The sequence below is a fragment of the Orbicella faveolata genome, unplaced genomic scaffold (assembly GCF_042242905.1).
Source record: "Orbicella faveolata isolate gen_17 unplaced genomic scaffold, um_ofav_v1 contig_12, whole genome shotgun sequence".
Classification (NCBI taxonomy): Eukaryota; Metazoa; Cnidaria; class Anthozoa; order Scleractinia; family Merulinidae; genus Orbicella; species Orbicella faveolata.
This window is the reverse complement of record NW_028301539.1, coordinates 13,465,751-13,478,192: the sequence shown is the minus strand read 5'-3', so window position 1 is coordinate 13,478,192 and position 12,442 is coordinate 13,465,751. Positions and strand designations below refer to the sequence as shown.

Below are 12,442 nucleotides of genomic sequence, written 5' to 3'. Positions count from 1 at the left end.
CGGTAGTTCTAAGTTATTTTTGGGCCGTGAAAGAAAATACAAACATGAAACATACACAATGCTAAGATTATGTCTTATCAAGTTTTTGTCCGCTCGTATTCTGCAAGAGGAAAAGGCCTTGCTGACCACCAAGGAAGAGAACGGCATGGGTGAGGACCCATGTGATTACTGTAAATTGCACTACGCACTATCTGAGATTGTCTCACTAGTTTATATTTTTTTGCGCAAGAAAATGAAGACCTTCAGAGGTTGGAAAAGAGAGTTTGCCAGGTGAATCTAAAAGTAAGATGTGGCAACTGTGTAGTAAAAGCTTGTGTAAATACCAGTATATATAAACCGTCGGCAAGAAAATAAATATTCGGAGTTGTCTTGAGTGAATCTCTGAAGAATGTTGGGATAACTGTGATTGCTTCTAACAACGATTCTCAGTTGGCCTGCAATGCTTGTTCCCATTTCAACTGTATGTGACTCATCTACAACACAAGCCACTAAACTGCTACTGAAAGTAGTGTTCTTCTTCGGTGATTGTAGGAATCGGCTATCTGTGTCACTTTCTGCCAATGCAAAGACAACATCAAATTTGCCTCCTTCAATGTCTTCCAAACTAAGTAGCTTCTGAGCCAAATTACAGGCAGTCAAATTCATGGCTTCGACTTCCATAATCTGGTTGTTAATAATACTGACAAGAGGCATTATGACTAACAAAGCTGCATAATTTCCAGATATTTTTGCCAGCAAACATATCAGTGCTGTAAAAACAGTACCCTTAAAACCCACAAATGTGAAACTTCGCCCTTATGGAGAAGATAACCCTGCGCCAGTTCCCCTTGCTGGATCGTTTTTTGGACTGATCAACACTCAATCTGGGCAGATGGATCTGACAAGGTTCCTGGTGCTCAAAGCACGGAATGCTGGTTGTCTCCTGAGTCATGAAACCTCAACCCGGCTGGGAATGTTGCCTATTGCTGCTTCTGCCACAACTGAACATCCACCTTTACATGGTGAATACCAGTCCCTTTTACAGAAGTTCCCAGCCGTGTTTAGTGGCAAGATCAGGAAACTAAAAGATTACCAACTCGAGCTGAATATTGATCCAACTGTACAACCAGTCATACATAATTCCCGTCCTACACCCTTACACTAACGTGCGAGGGTGGAAGCCAAGTTGAAACAGCTTGACAATCAAGATATCATTGAACAGGTCTCAGGTTGAACACAATGGGTGTCACCACTCGTCATTGTCGATAAGCCAAATGGTGATGTAAGACTGTATGTTAACATGTGTAAACCCAACGAGGCTCTTTGCCGTACACACCACCCATACCCAACATCTGAAGAAATTCTACAAGACCTAAACGGCTCCAAGTTCTTTTCCAAAATTGGTCTCAAAGAATGTTATCACCAAATTGAACTGGCTGAATTATCTCGCCACCTGACAACATTCAAAACACACATTGGCCCCGCCATTACAAACATCTGCCACATGGAGCATCAGTAGGCTCTGAGATATGCCAACATGTAATTGGGCAGGTCCTTGAGGGATGCCATAATGTGAGGAACATTGCTGACGACATTCTCGTACATGGTACCATAAGGAGGAGCATGACAGATCCTTAGAAAATGTATTACTACATCTCCAAGAGAAAAACCTCACAGTTAACCCAGCTAAGTGTCTATTTGGAGTCACTGAACTGGACTATTATGGATTCCACATCTCAGCACAAGGTGTATCCCCGGACAAGGATCGTATACACGCAATCAAGCAAATGCAACTGCCCAGCACAGCCACAGAAGCAACAAGCTTTCTTGGATTAGTAAATACCGTGGCCCGTTTCGTTCCAAACCTCACTGCTATGACAGAGGCTATACGAAGAATCACACACAAGAACCATGTTGTGGGGCCCGTAGCAATCTGATTGACACAAAAATTACAAATTTATTTTTTTCTTTTTTGGTTAATTTCTTGATGTGTTCCCGTTCTAACTTCTGAACACGCTCCTCTCTTCTCAACTCCTCAAGCTCCTTCTGGGGTTCTGAAATAGAGTTCATGTGCAAAAAAAATCACCTAAACGTCCTTTAGGGTAACAAGCAGGCACGTGTTTAGCTTCATCCATTCTGTAATTTACCTTTCCTCATCATCTTTAAAAACCAACCTCTGCGGCTTTTTCAGCGGTGGTTTTTTCCTGATTCTGCTACACGTCACGAAAAACGTAAATACAAATAAGTGAAAACAATTATAGAACGTCACTCTCCAATACAAGACTCGGGTTAATAATTTCACTTTTTTTACTACCCACTTTTTGGCTTGCATAATGAAGCAACAACCACGAAATGCAGTCGGCAGTTAGCTACGTGCTCGTCGTGCTGGACGCATCCATGGTCATAAAATGGCGGGAAATGTCTTAGGAGAGAAATATTTGATCGAAACATTTCCCAATTCTTCATAGTATTCTACTGATAATAACTCAAAAAGTAGAGAATTAAAGATAATATGACAGTGCTACAGGGTTCTAAGGGTTTATACCAAAAAGGCTGGAATGCAACTGATGCCAACAAATCTTTCGATCTGCATGTGATGTGGCGATTTGGTATCAGTAGAGCCCTAAACAACAAAACCGACATTGAGATTTTTCTCGCGGGGTCACTCATACTAGGACAAATTTAACTCTCTTATTAAGGGGAATACATTAAGAACCATAAAATAAAAGATCTAATTTGTTAACTGCCACCAAACGGGATATTTTTTAGTTTTAAACAGTCGATAGTCGTAGCTTGAAAGAATATTACAGCACTACTCTCTACATAATCAAGTACAAACTTAAACAGAAATCGCTATGGCGCGTTTTTTCGGCCAACACACTTCCACTGATCTTAAAAAAATCACCTTTACATCTGTCAGTAATAAAACTCCTTTCAGGGTTTAACTAAGTCTGATACAGAAGAAGAGGTGAGGTGGTTTCTGCCACGAAGAGCTGACAGCAAAGTGACCTGTTGACTCCCATTAGAAATAGGTCATCGCGGCGGGGTCATAGCAACGGCGATCAAATAATGTCCAAATATTCAGTACAAACTTACTTTATTGCTAGAAGAAAAATAGTCGAGGTGAATCCAAGTGTTGGTTTTGCACTTGTTAAGGTTTTCTCTGACGCATCAATTGTTTACAAGCCCATTCCGATCGAACACAAGCAAAAAGTGCATTTGATGCAGATTACAATGACCTTTCAGTAGCTTTTGTTTTGAAAATTACGGGAACGAACAGCAACAGTAATCGATGACATAAGAGGAAGAACAGAATTAAGGGGACAAACCATATGATCACATTAAGACACGAGTTTTATTGGCGTGGGTGTTGACAAAGCAAGCACTCTGTAACAGACAAAAATAGCTATTCAGCGAAACTCAGCACAATTCCTCTTCCACAAAAATGCAAGATTTATACCTAGAAGGAAAATAAACTTTAACTTACTGCTCAAATGATGGGGAAATTCCTGTTTCTCAAAATACATCTTGCTGTAGTACAAAAATGTCTCCAGGCGGGATTCTTTCTACCCACAAGCTTGCAACAGTGATCGTCACTTACTGCCATTGTTGTGTTCAGAAAGCCCTCGACGAAATTGCAATGACCCTCCCCGAACAATCGAAAGGTAAGAAAAGTAACCACGAAGGTAAATTAAGAACATCTCGTATCTGCAGACAACTTTACACCATGATATCAAAAATTATAAATCTTCTCACACCGAACGATCCCAAATGCAGGGAAACACCAAAGTCACGCAAAGAATCATGGTTAGTTTTTGCCGATAATTGCTCGAACTTCCAGTGGAAACCGTCTTAACTTGTCTAAATCATAGTTAACATCAGAGCAGCTCAGTCAAACTCAAGAATAACTTTCAGAGAGCCATCGATAAAATCCGGACATTCCGGAATACATCAGAACATTCTGGAACATCACAAAATTATAATAATGAGAAAAATACCTAAAATTAAATAAAGAAATAACCAAAAAAGAGAAAAGACTAAAATGATAACACAAACTTCAAATATGCCAAAAAAAACAAAAACAAATGAGTGAAGGCTCAAGACTTTAACCCTTTAAGTAGCGATGTCAATAGGGAATGCAGAAGCTATCCCGTCACATCCATTCCTGCCAGTTGTTGGCCACCACCTAATTTTTTGCTGTGGTTAAAGAGGTCGATTGCCACCATATTGTTTTGTTGTTGTTGTTGCTGTTGTCGTTGTTGAGAGTACCTGTCCCCGGGTTAGCGGCCTGCTATATTCTTACCAGATTTGTTCTTCATGCATGAAAACCAAGATGGTGGCGTTTGAACATATGGCACAATAAACAGTTTATGTAAGGTTCTGATTTCTTATTTCAATTCATTACGTCAAAGGTATGCATTTTCACGATTTCCCATAGTTAAACACAGTGTATAGTTTTCTTGTTTAAACTAGTTCACTAGTTCAGACTACTCGAGCATTGGTGGTGTATTAATTTGCCAGATGGGACTTCCTTGTTTTTTAACAGCTCTGCACCATAAATGTACATGTGTACCAAACCATAACTTCATATTCAGAGCTGATACCAATTTATTTTTATTTTTTATTTAATCGTCTTTTTGGTTATTCCTTTATTTAATTTTGTATATTTTTTCTCATAATTGTTGATGTTCCAGAATGTTCAGGACTTTATCGATGCCCTCAGAGTTCATTGACATATTTAGCCAGGATCATTGGCTGGGGGTTTTGGCAGAACCAGTTTGTTGACTCACTGCATAAACACTGAGGAGGCTACTCCTACTAAGAAAACATCACATGGGCTGCCTCAGTATCACATGCAGGCTGCAGAGCAACTTGTTCAGGACATAATGGCTCCAGATGATTTAATTGAACCTAGTATCAGTCCATGGCGTACAATATTTTTATGGTCCTTTAGAAACATGGTTTGTTGAGGATCTTCTGCACAGATCTGATTTTCGTGTGGATTCTGCTATATATCAGTTATCAGGCACCACTAACTTTATACAAATACCTCAGACTAATGGGGAACCACAGATTGGGAGGTGCAGTCAGGGGGATTCACAAGGTAATTGAAATGCAAGCCAGGCAATGCTTAATTCATTTCCTGTTGATAAAGGAAGTGGGAATGAAACAGAAATGAGTGCAGAAGATGAGACAGTGAAAACAGTGGCTGGACCAGAGGCAGGTGCAGTAGGGAACCTGAGACGGAGAATCATGTGATAGAGCAATTGGAAAATCCAGATGCATAGAGTACAATAGAGTGGAGGTACTGCCGGAGAATGGAGATGAAACTGGCACTAATGGAAGTGGTGTACTTAGGATAACGTGGAAAAAAAGTGGGAATGAAACAGAAAGAGCAGTAGCAGACAGTCACGAATGAGTCAACACCCTTTGAGTACTAGTCAACATTCTTTGAAACCACAGTTCAGCATTAGAGGAGGGGGAAAGTATAACAGTTACACTGTAGAGAAACTAAACACGAACCTTCAGAGAGAACGTGGAAAAATATTATAGGTTTTTCTTGTCATTATGTTGTCGCTTTAGTGGAATTGCTGTGCTGCTACGGTGGATTTGCTTGTTACACGTTGTTCACTTGTCCTTGTTTTTCTCTTTCGTTTCTTTCCTAATTTCTTTTCGTTTCTTTGGGCAAATCAAAAACTCTGAATTAATGTGAGATTCTCCTTAATATTCCGTTAATTTGATAATGTTCTGTGGTCCAACTTAGTCTTGTTTGTTTGGGCTACACTGAAATTTCATTTGACTTTCTACTTGACACTGCTTTTTCCATGAACTGTCATAATTCATCACTTAAATATTCCTATGTTGTAATTGGTCAAAACTGATTACTTGGTAGTGGTACATTCTTGCATGGGCATTTATTTAACACCTCAACAGTGAGCTCAATTTTTTTATCTGCCGAGAGTTGACGGGGGCAAGGCCCCAATTCAATGGTTAAAGACAGTAGAAACCGACAACGAGTCGTTTAATTGTTTTAGCATAACATGCATACATACTTTATTGGCTCGTCCCCACAGGGCTTTTCAGAGTCAATGTTACATTACAAAATTTAAAAACGCAGAAAGCCAAACACATAACAATGATAACTTAAAAAGAAGACAAATGTTGAGTAAATATTAAATAAAACAGTCATTAAGAAGCTTACGCCTGAGTAGGCGTAACCTACTGACCAGTCTATCAGACCAAAAAACAATAATGCCAAAACAGGAAGTTGTTCACATTTTCAAAGCTTAACTAGCTCCTTGTGTACACACATTTACCTGATTTTAAACAATTTGATTCTGAGCGCGAGATTTCTATAAAGTAATTCAGTTTGTTACTAAGGCCGCAGGCCTCATAGAATACAAGAGCAAATAATCTAATTGTTTGAGTAAAATGTTGGCTAAATTTCTTTCAAATAGTGATTTCTGTTATTTCTCTGCATATATTTGTATGTGGTATTAATCAAAAAAATATCCAGTCCAAGATGTTGAATACAGCTACAGTATTTCCCTGCAGACATGTCTCATACATGTAGATCAGAGGGAATTGGCCATTAGACTACGAGCCAGAATTTTTCTATTAAACAATTAGATTATGAGCTCAAGATTTCTGTCGCGTGATAGTTGACAACCGAGTCAGCTATTACGCATGGAAATCAAGAGCGAATAATCTAATTGTTTTAGTATAAATCTACTAGTTGTTCAAAACTTTATCGAAATCCTCTTCACAGACACTTCGAAAATGCCATGAAGCGGCCGTCATTTTGTTAACAAGCGCACACTGCTACGCTACTCACTATTTATCACAGAATAGAAAGTGAGTAGCGTAGCCAATCAGAGAACGGCATTCGTGATAGAACACTAATAGATTTATACTAAAAGCGAATTGTCAATGAGGCATAGCCGAGGTGACTATTGCTCAGAGAAAATGATGAAGGGTAGTCTAATAGTTTTAGTGGACACTCTGAAAGGTTAAAGCTGTCACAATGATTTCTTGATATGACCTCACACCGGGTAAATTTTCAACCTATTTTATTCACCTTGCATGTTCATTCTGACACTCTCCTCCTATTTGATACACGCAAGTGGAGCAAATGTAATCACACCTCCACTATTTGAAAAATAGGTCGGCAATGCGTACTTGTGGGCTTATTCTTAGTTTGATTCCATTCGGTTGGACTGTTGTTTTAAATGGCAGTATCTGGGTGTTGAATTGGTACAAGTGAGAAGGCAATCACTGGGAAGATAAAGGTGTGATAAAGGTGTGGAAATAAGGGAATTAGGTCTCATAGATTTTTTTTAATATCTGGTACCTACATAAACAAATCACAAATTTTAAGTGGGCAATTTGTTTTTTTTGTTCTTTGTGTTTGGTTTTTGTTTTTTTTCCTCGACTCAGACCTGACTTATATCAATATAATCTTCTGAAAACAAAAGTCGTCCCTTAAATCTTAAAACACAAATCACAGTGGGCATCCCGATTTCCCTAACCCTCAATCTTTTTAGCCATCCGATTACTGGAACCAAAATGCCGTTTTAGTCCGATTTTTTACCCCCGATTTTTCTAACTATTTTTCCCTTGGAGGTTAGTAAAATTAGGAGTTCACTGTATGTAAATAAGCATTCATTCAGTTTCCTTGATTCAAAAAATGCTACCTGAAAGCAGCAATCTAAGGATATAAGAGTTAAATCAAGTAAACCTTGGAACAGTTGTAACATGACAGGAAATACTCATTTTTCATGATGATAACCTGTTAGCTAATGTTTGGGAATTAGTGAACTGCCATCACTTCCTTATCCAGTTTTTTTTTATATTAAAGAATTAGATTATCAGCTTGAGATTTCTATCGCAAGATGGTTGACGAGGGCACAGCCCGAGTCAACTATCACGCATAGAAATCGAAAGCGAATAATCTAATTGTTTTAGTATAAATCTACTAGTAGTTCAAACATTTTGTCTAACTCTTCTTCACAGACACTTCGAAAGCGCCAAGAAGCGGCCGTCATTTTGTTAGCAAGTGTACACTGCTACGCTACTCACTATTTATCACAGAATAGATAGTGAGTAGCGTAGCCAATCAGAGAACGGCATTCGTGATAGAATGCTAGTAGGTTAATACTAAATATATTTCGACATTATTAAAATTAATTGTACGGATGTTCAAGTCATGTAACTCAGGGCAATTTGTTGCAGAATACTGTTTACTTACTTTAACTATTAAGTATTTGTACATAATACATGTAGTTTTTTAACTCACTACTAGCTATTACTTTATCAGTAGCTGTTACAATCCGAACAGCTCAAGTGTTCCACCTACAGTAAATAAGCTTAATGATTGTTTGTAAATTTATAACTGCTGTAAGATTTATGCTATGTCACGCAACATACAAACTCCTCAAAATCCTTTTGAACCACCCTTGTTACATGTAGAACATGAAACATGTCCGCTACAATTATCACGAGTTGGCTTAAAAAGCCTTTTGATTATCTACTAAACTATGAAGGGTTTGACTAAAGGAACATCGTTCTAGTTCACAGAGCTCTCAGACACACGTCTTGCCACAACAGGTCACACAACTGCAACAGTGTATGATACCTCAGCCAATCAGATTGCAGCATTTGATTTAGTATATTATTGAATTTTACTAATTGACGATTATGAGCCTGAGACTACCATGAGGTTATAGGAGAGACAGCGAATAATGTAATTGTTTAAGTAGAATTCCAACTTAATTTCCTTTAACTAGGGATATCTAGTTATTTCTCTTCATGTGAAGTAGTTTTAAAGGAACTCAGTCATGGCATTTTGAGTTATTTTGGCCACCTACAAAATTACCTTTAAACTCAAGGAAACCTGAAAATAATAGTTTACTAAGATAGAAAAACACTTAAGACGGAGATAATAATAAAACATAAAAAAACAACGATGGTTAAGATGGAGAAGATTGACACGGATTGCAAAAGATGAACTTGAAAAATTTAAGCTAAACTTTTCAAGATGCGCAAACCCATGACGTGGTCCTTCAAACCTCACACTTTAGCAAAGATTGAACTGTTGTTTGAAACTTGCAGCTGTTTACACTCACTCATCAGTTTATTGGACATTTTGACGGCTCAATTTTCCTACCTTGGTGTTCTTAGAAATGGAATTATCCAGCAAGATTTCTGCGTTTTCCTAAAACGTTGGCAAAAATGAGAAAACGACGGTTGCTATTATGTGGACGACCTCCTGCCACTGCACACTTATTTCTGATATTTGTGATGGGCATACTATCAAAAGATACTTCCCAAACAGTGGAGCGCAACCCTCCTAAATTTGTGTGGATGAAGTTAAAAAAATAACCCTTTCATGAGAATGAGAATGATCGAACATGTAGTTTTTCGGCTGAAAACTGTGGTAAACTACTGTACGGTAAAGGTCAAGAAGCTGTTATTAAGGCCTCTATTTTACGAAGGTGGCACAAAATTGATTGCAAAGTGGTTCAAGAAATTGGAGAAAAGCTATGGTTTGTCCGTGTTTTTGCAAGCCAAAATTGTTTGTATGAGTGCAAATTGAATTTGACCTGAAGAAGGATACCTTAATGGAAAATCAAAATCTCCGGTTTAAAATTAGCCTCCTCTGCAGCTGTTTTTTGGGATGTCACGCAATACTCCGGCTTCAGAGGAGACTGGTTGGAAATGTAATCTAGGAAAATATAGACAATGGATTGTTTACATCTCGGGCTAGTGAGCTTATAGTTGCCCTTGGAAATATTTCGTTCTAAGAAACTGGGATATAACTCCACGAACAATTTGTTTTGTTAAAACTCTTAATTTCCGCGACAACTATCAGGTCCTTGTCGGAAGCACTGTAAGGTTATAACAGACAATAGTGAGAGAGCCAATCAGATTCGTGGACCTCCAATAGAAAATGCTGAGTGTATACTTCTGACTATCTTAAGAAGCTGTCTTCTTTTTTTGCTTTCTCTATTTTAGCGATCGTACAGAAAAGAATTGTTTGACGATGCTGCAAAACATCTTCAAAAAACCTTGCTCAAGACGGAGGTATGATGTATTTATGCCATCAACATTTTAGACGTTTTATATTGCTTAAGTTCCTTACCTTATATTTGATTCCTCTTTTAGGGTGTAGCCCCTACAACTTTTTTCACGTTTAATTTTTTGGCTCTATTTATCGTTTGTCAGCGAATGATGACTAAAACATGTGTGTTATTTCATAACAAAAGAGCTTTTCAAGTTGATGAGGTATCCTTCACTAATTTGATGAAAATCCTTTTTCAAAGGAACCACAGTAAATACAGTAGCCATTACCAGAAGTGAAACTAAACCACTTTAAAAACTATATTTAATTTTCCATTCTTCTCTTTCCATGTTTTGCTACAAATCTGTTGATAACTGAACAGCACAAACGAGCGACACACAAAAGAAATGTTAAAGGGTTAAAGTGTTACTGAAACAAAATTTTCGTATGTGAGATTTTTGCTTAGTAATAAAGTTTCAACCTTACTTGGAACACAATGCAGACTTTTTTTCGCATACGGTAAGCGAAAACTGCTTTTTCAGCCGTTCGAAGTTGGCTGGTTAAGCCCAAAATTGGCGGCCATCTTGGCGCGCCCAAATAGCCTAGTGACGTCACTGGTTGCATTACTCTCATGCCGCCGTGATTATGGCAGAAAACAATACTCTTCGAAGCCCCCCAAAAAACATCTTAAGGCCATCTCAGAGCTGTAAAGCAGATAATAACAGTAGCCTTAGATATGAAGAAGTGGAGAGTCGATCCTGGGGCTTTTCAGTCTATTTAATTGGATATTTCCAAGATATTTCATGTAAGCAAGCAAACGAGCGCGAGTTCTTAAATCGCAAAATGATCAGGACACTTGGTCAAATGGCCAGCACTCAATTAAACAATATCTACACTCATAAAGTAAAAGAGACATGAATCGCAGCAACAACGCTTCGAGGAAACCGGACGCTTAGTGAGTTTCACCGCGGACGAGATTGTGCACAGTGACCTTTAGTCCAGTTGTATCTGCTACATCCTACAAGTTATCACAACAGCAACAATTTAAGAAACCCTCTTCTTTCATATAAAGGGAGCTAATTTAAAACTATATAGGTAAACTAAGCTGCCATGACCCTACAGGTATGTTCTCAGGAAACGAGCTGAGAAGGGTCGGTACATTTCGCTGACCCCTAGTCCATGGACTACCCCGATGGACCTGGTCCATGGACTACTTGAATGGACTACCCGTGGACTACCCTAAGTGGACCACCCTGAAATTTGTGGGAAACATAAATTTAACGATGCTAGAACCCGAGCAAAAGATGAGATCGATCAGAACAGTTGTGATTTAATCTTCAAACTTTTCCTACCTTAACATCTGGACCTTTGTTACAAAATCTTGGATTCGAGCGAGTTTTTCTTATGTTATCTACATGATAAGACACGACATTCACATAACCCCATAGACCCATACACCTCCCATACACCGCCATCATGCATGTCTACCGCTGGCCAAATGAGTGTAGCTAGCAGGCGCAGCAGTTGCCCACGAATCACTCACGGTCGCTCACAATATGGTCCAATATGGAAAGCACGCTAGATGGTAAGTGGAAATTTTGCATATATAATGCATTCATCTCTGACTCGTGAGCCAGTTCTTTACGCCATGACAGGGAACGAGAAAAGCAACTCATTTCCTTTATTTCGGTTGTAATATTTTGTGGCAAAGGTCCAGTTGGGGATTAAATCTGTTACATCGCAAGTGTTCCATAATTGTGTTTGTCGATCGATCGCATCTTTTGTTCGGGTTCTAGCATCGTTAAATTTATGTTTCCCACAAATTTCAGGGTGGTCCATTTAGGGTAGTCCATGGGTAGTCCATTCAAGTAGTCCATGGACCAGGTCCATCGGGGTAGTCCATGGACTAGGGGTCAGTGAAATGTACCAACCCAGCTGAGAAACCGTGACAATGTCGGCGGCGAAAGGTGATATATGCAAATTAGGTCAAATTCTGTTTAATAAACCTTCGAAAGGAGTGTAAACTAGTGACATTTTAACGAATTACTTTGAACTTGGATACTATTAAATGAAGATCATAGACATAAGTATGCGCTAAAGAACTCAAAGTAATCCATCGGCCGTGAAATATTGCAGTCGGGAGATACGTGTGAAAGAGAAGCGAAATTCCCGCTTTGTTTACAGATACGTATGCGGCGATAAAGCAAACCCTGCTGTGGATCCCAATTTTCAAAGATACTCTTTGTCTACCACAACAACTCTCACTTATTGGTATCATAAAAAGATGCCCTCTGTCTGCAAAAAAAGTACTCGACTCAAAGCTTGTGGGCCGTCAATAACTTCGTGATTGTGCGGATGGCTGATGCGCTTACCGCTTTTAATGTAGTTAAGTTGCCGAAGATA

General features: G+C 38.8%; 1 protein-coding gene across 3 annotated transcripts in view; it reads left to right on the top strand.

Annotated features, from left to right (window-relative positions):
• The window catches only part of LOC110057937 (ubiquitin conjugation factor E4 B-like), a 320,893-nt gene that overhangs the window by 296,350 nt on the left and 12,101 nt on the right, over window positions 1-12,442 (top strand). For all 3 annotated transcript variants that reach the window (XM_089283777.1, XM_089283778.1, XM_089283776.1), the window contains one exon: window positions 9,994-10,062. In XM_089283777.1, the coding sequence (XP_089139903.1) occupies window positions 9,994-10,062 (69 nt within the window). The remainder of the gene's footprint in view (window positions 1-9,993; window positions 10,063-12,442) is intronic.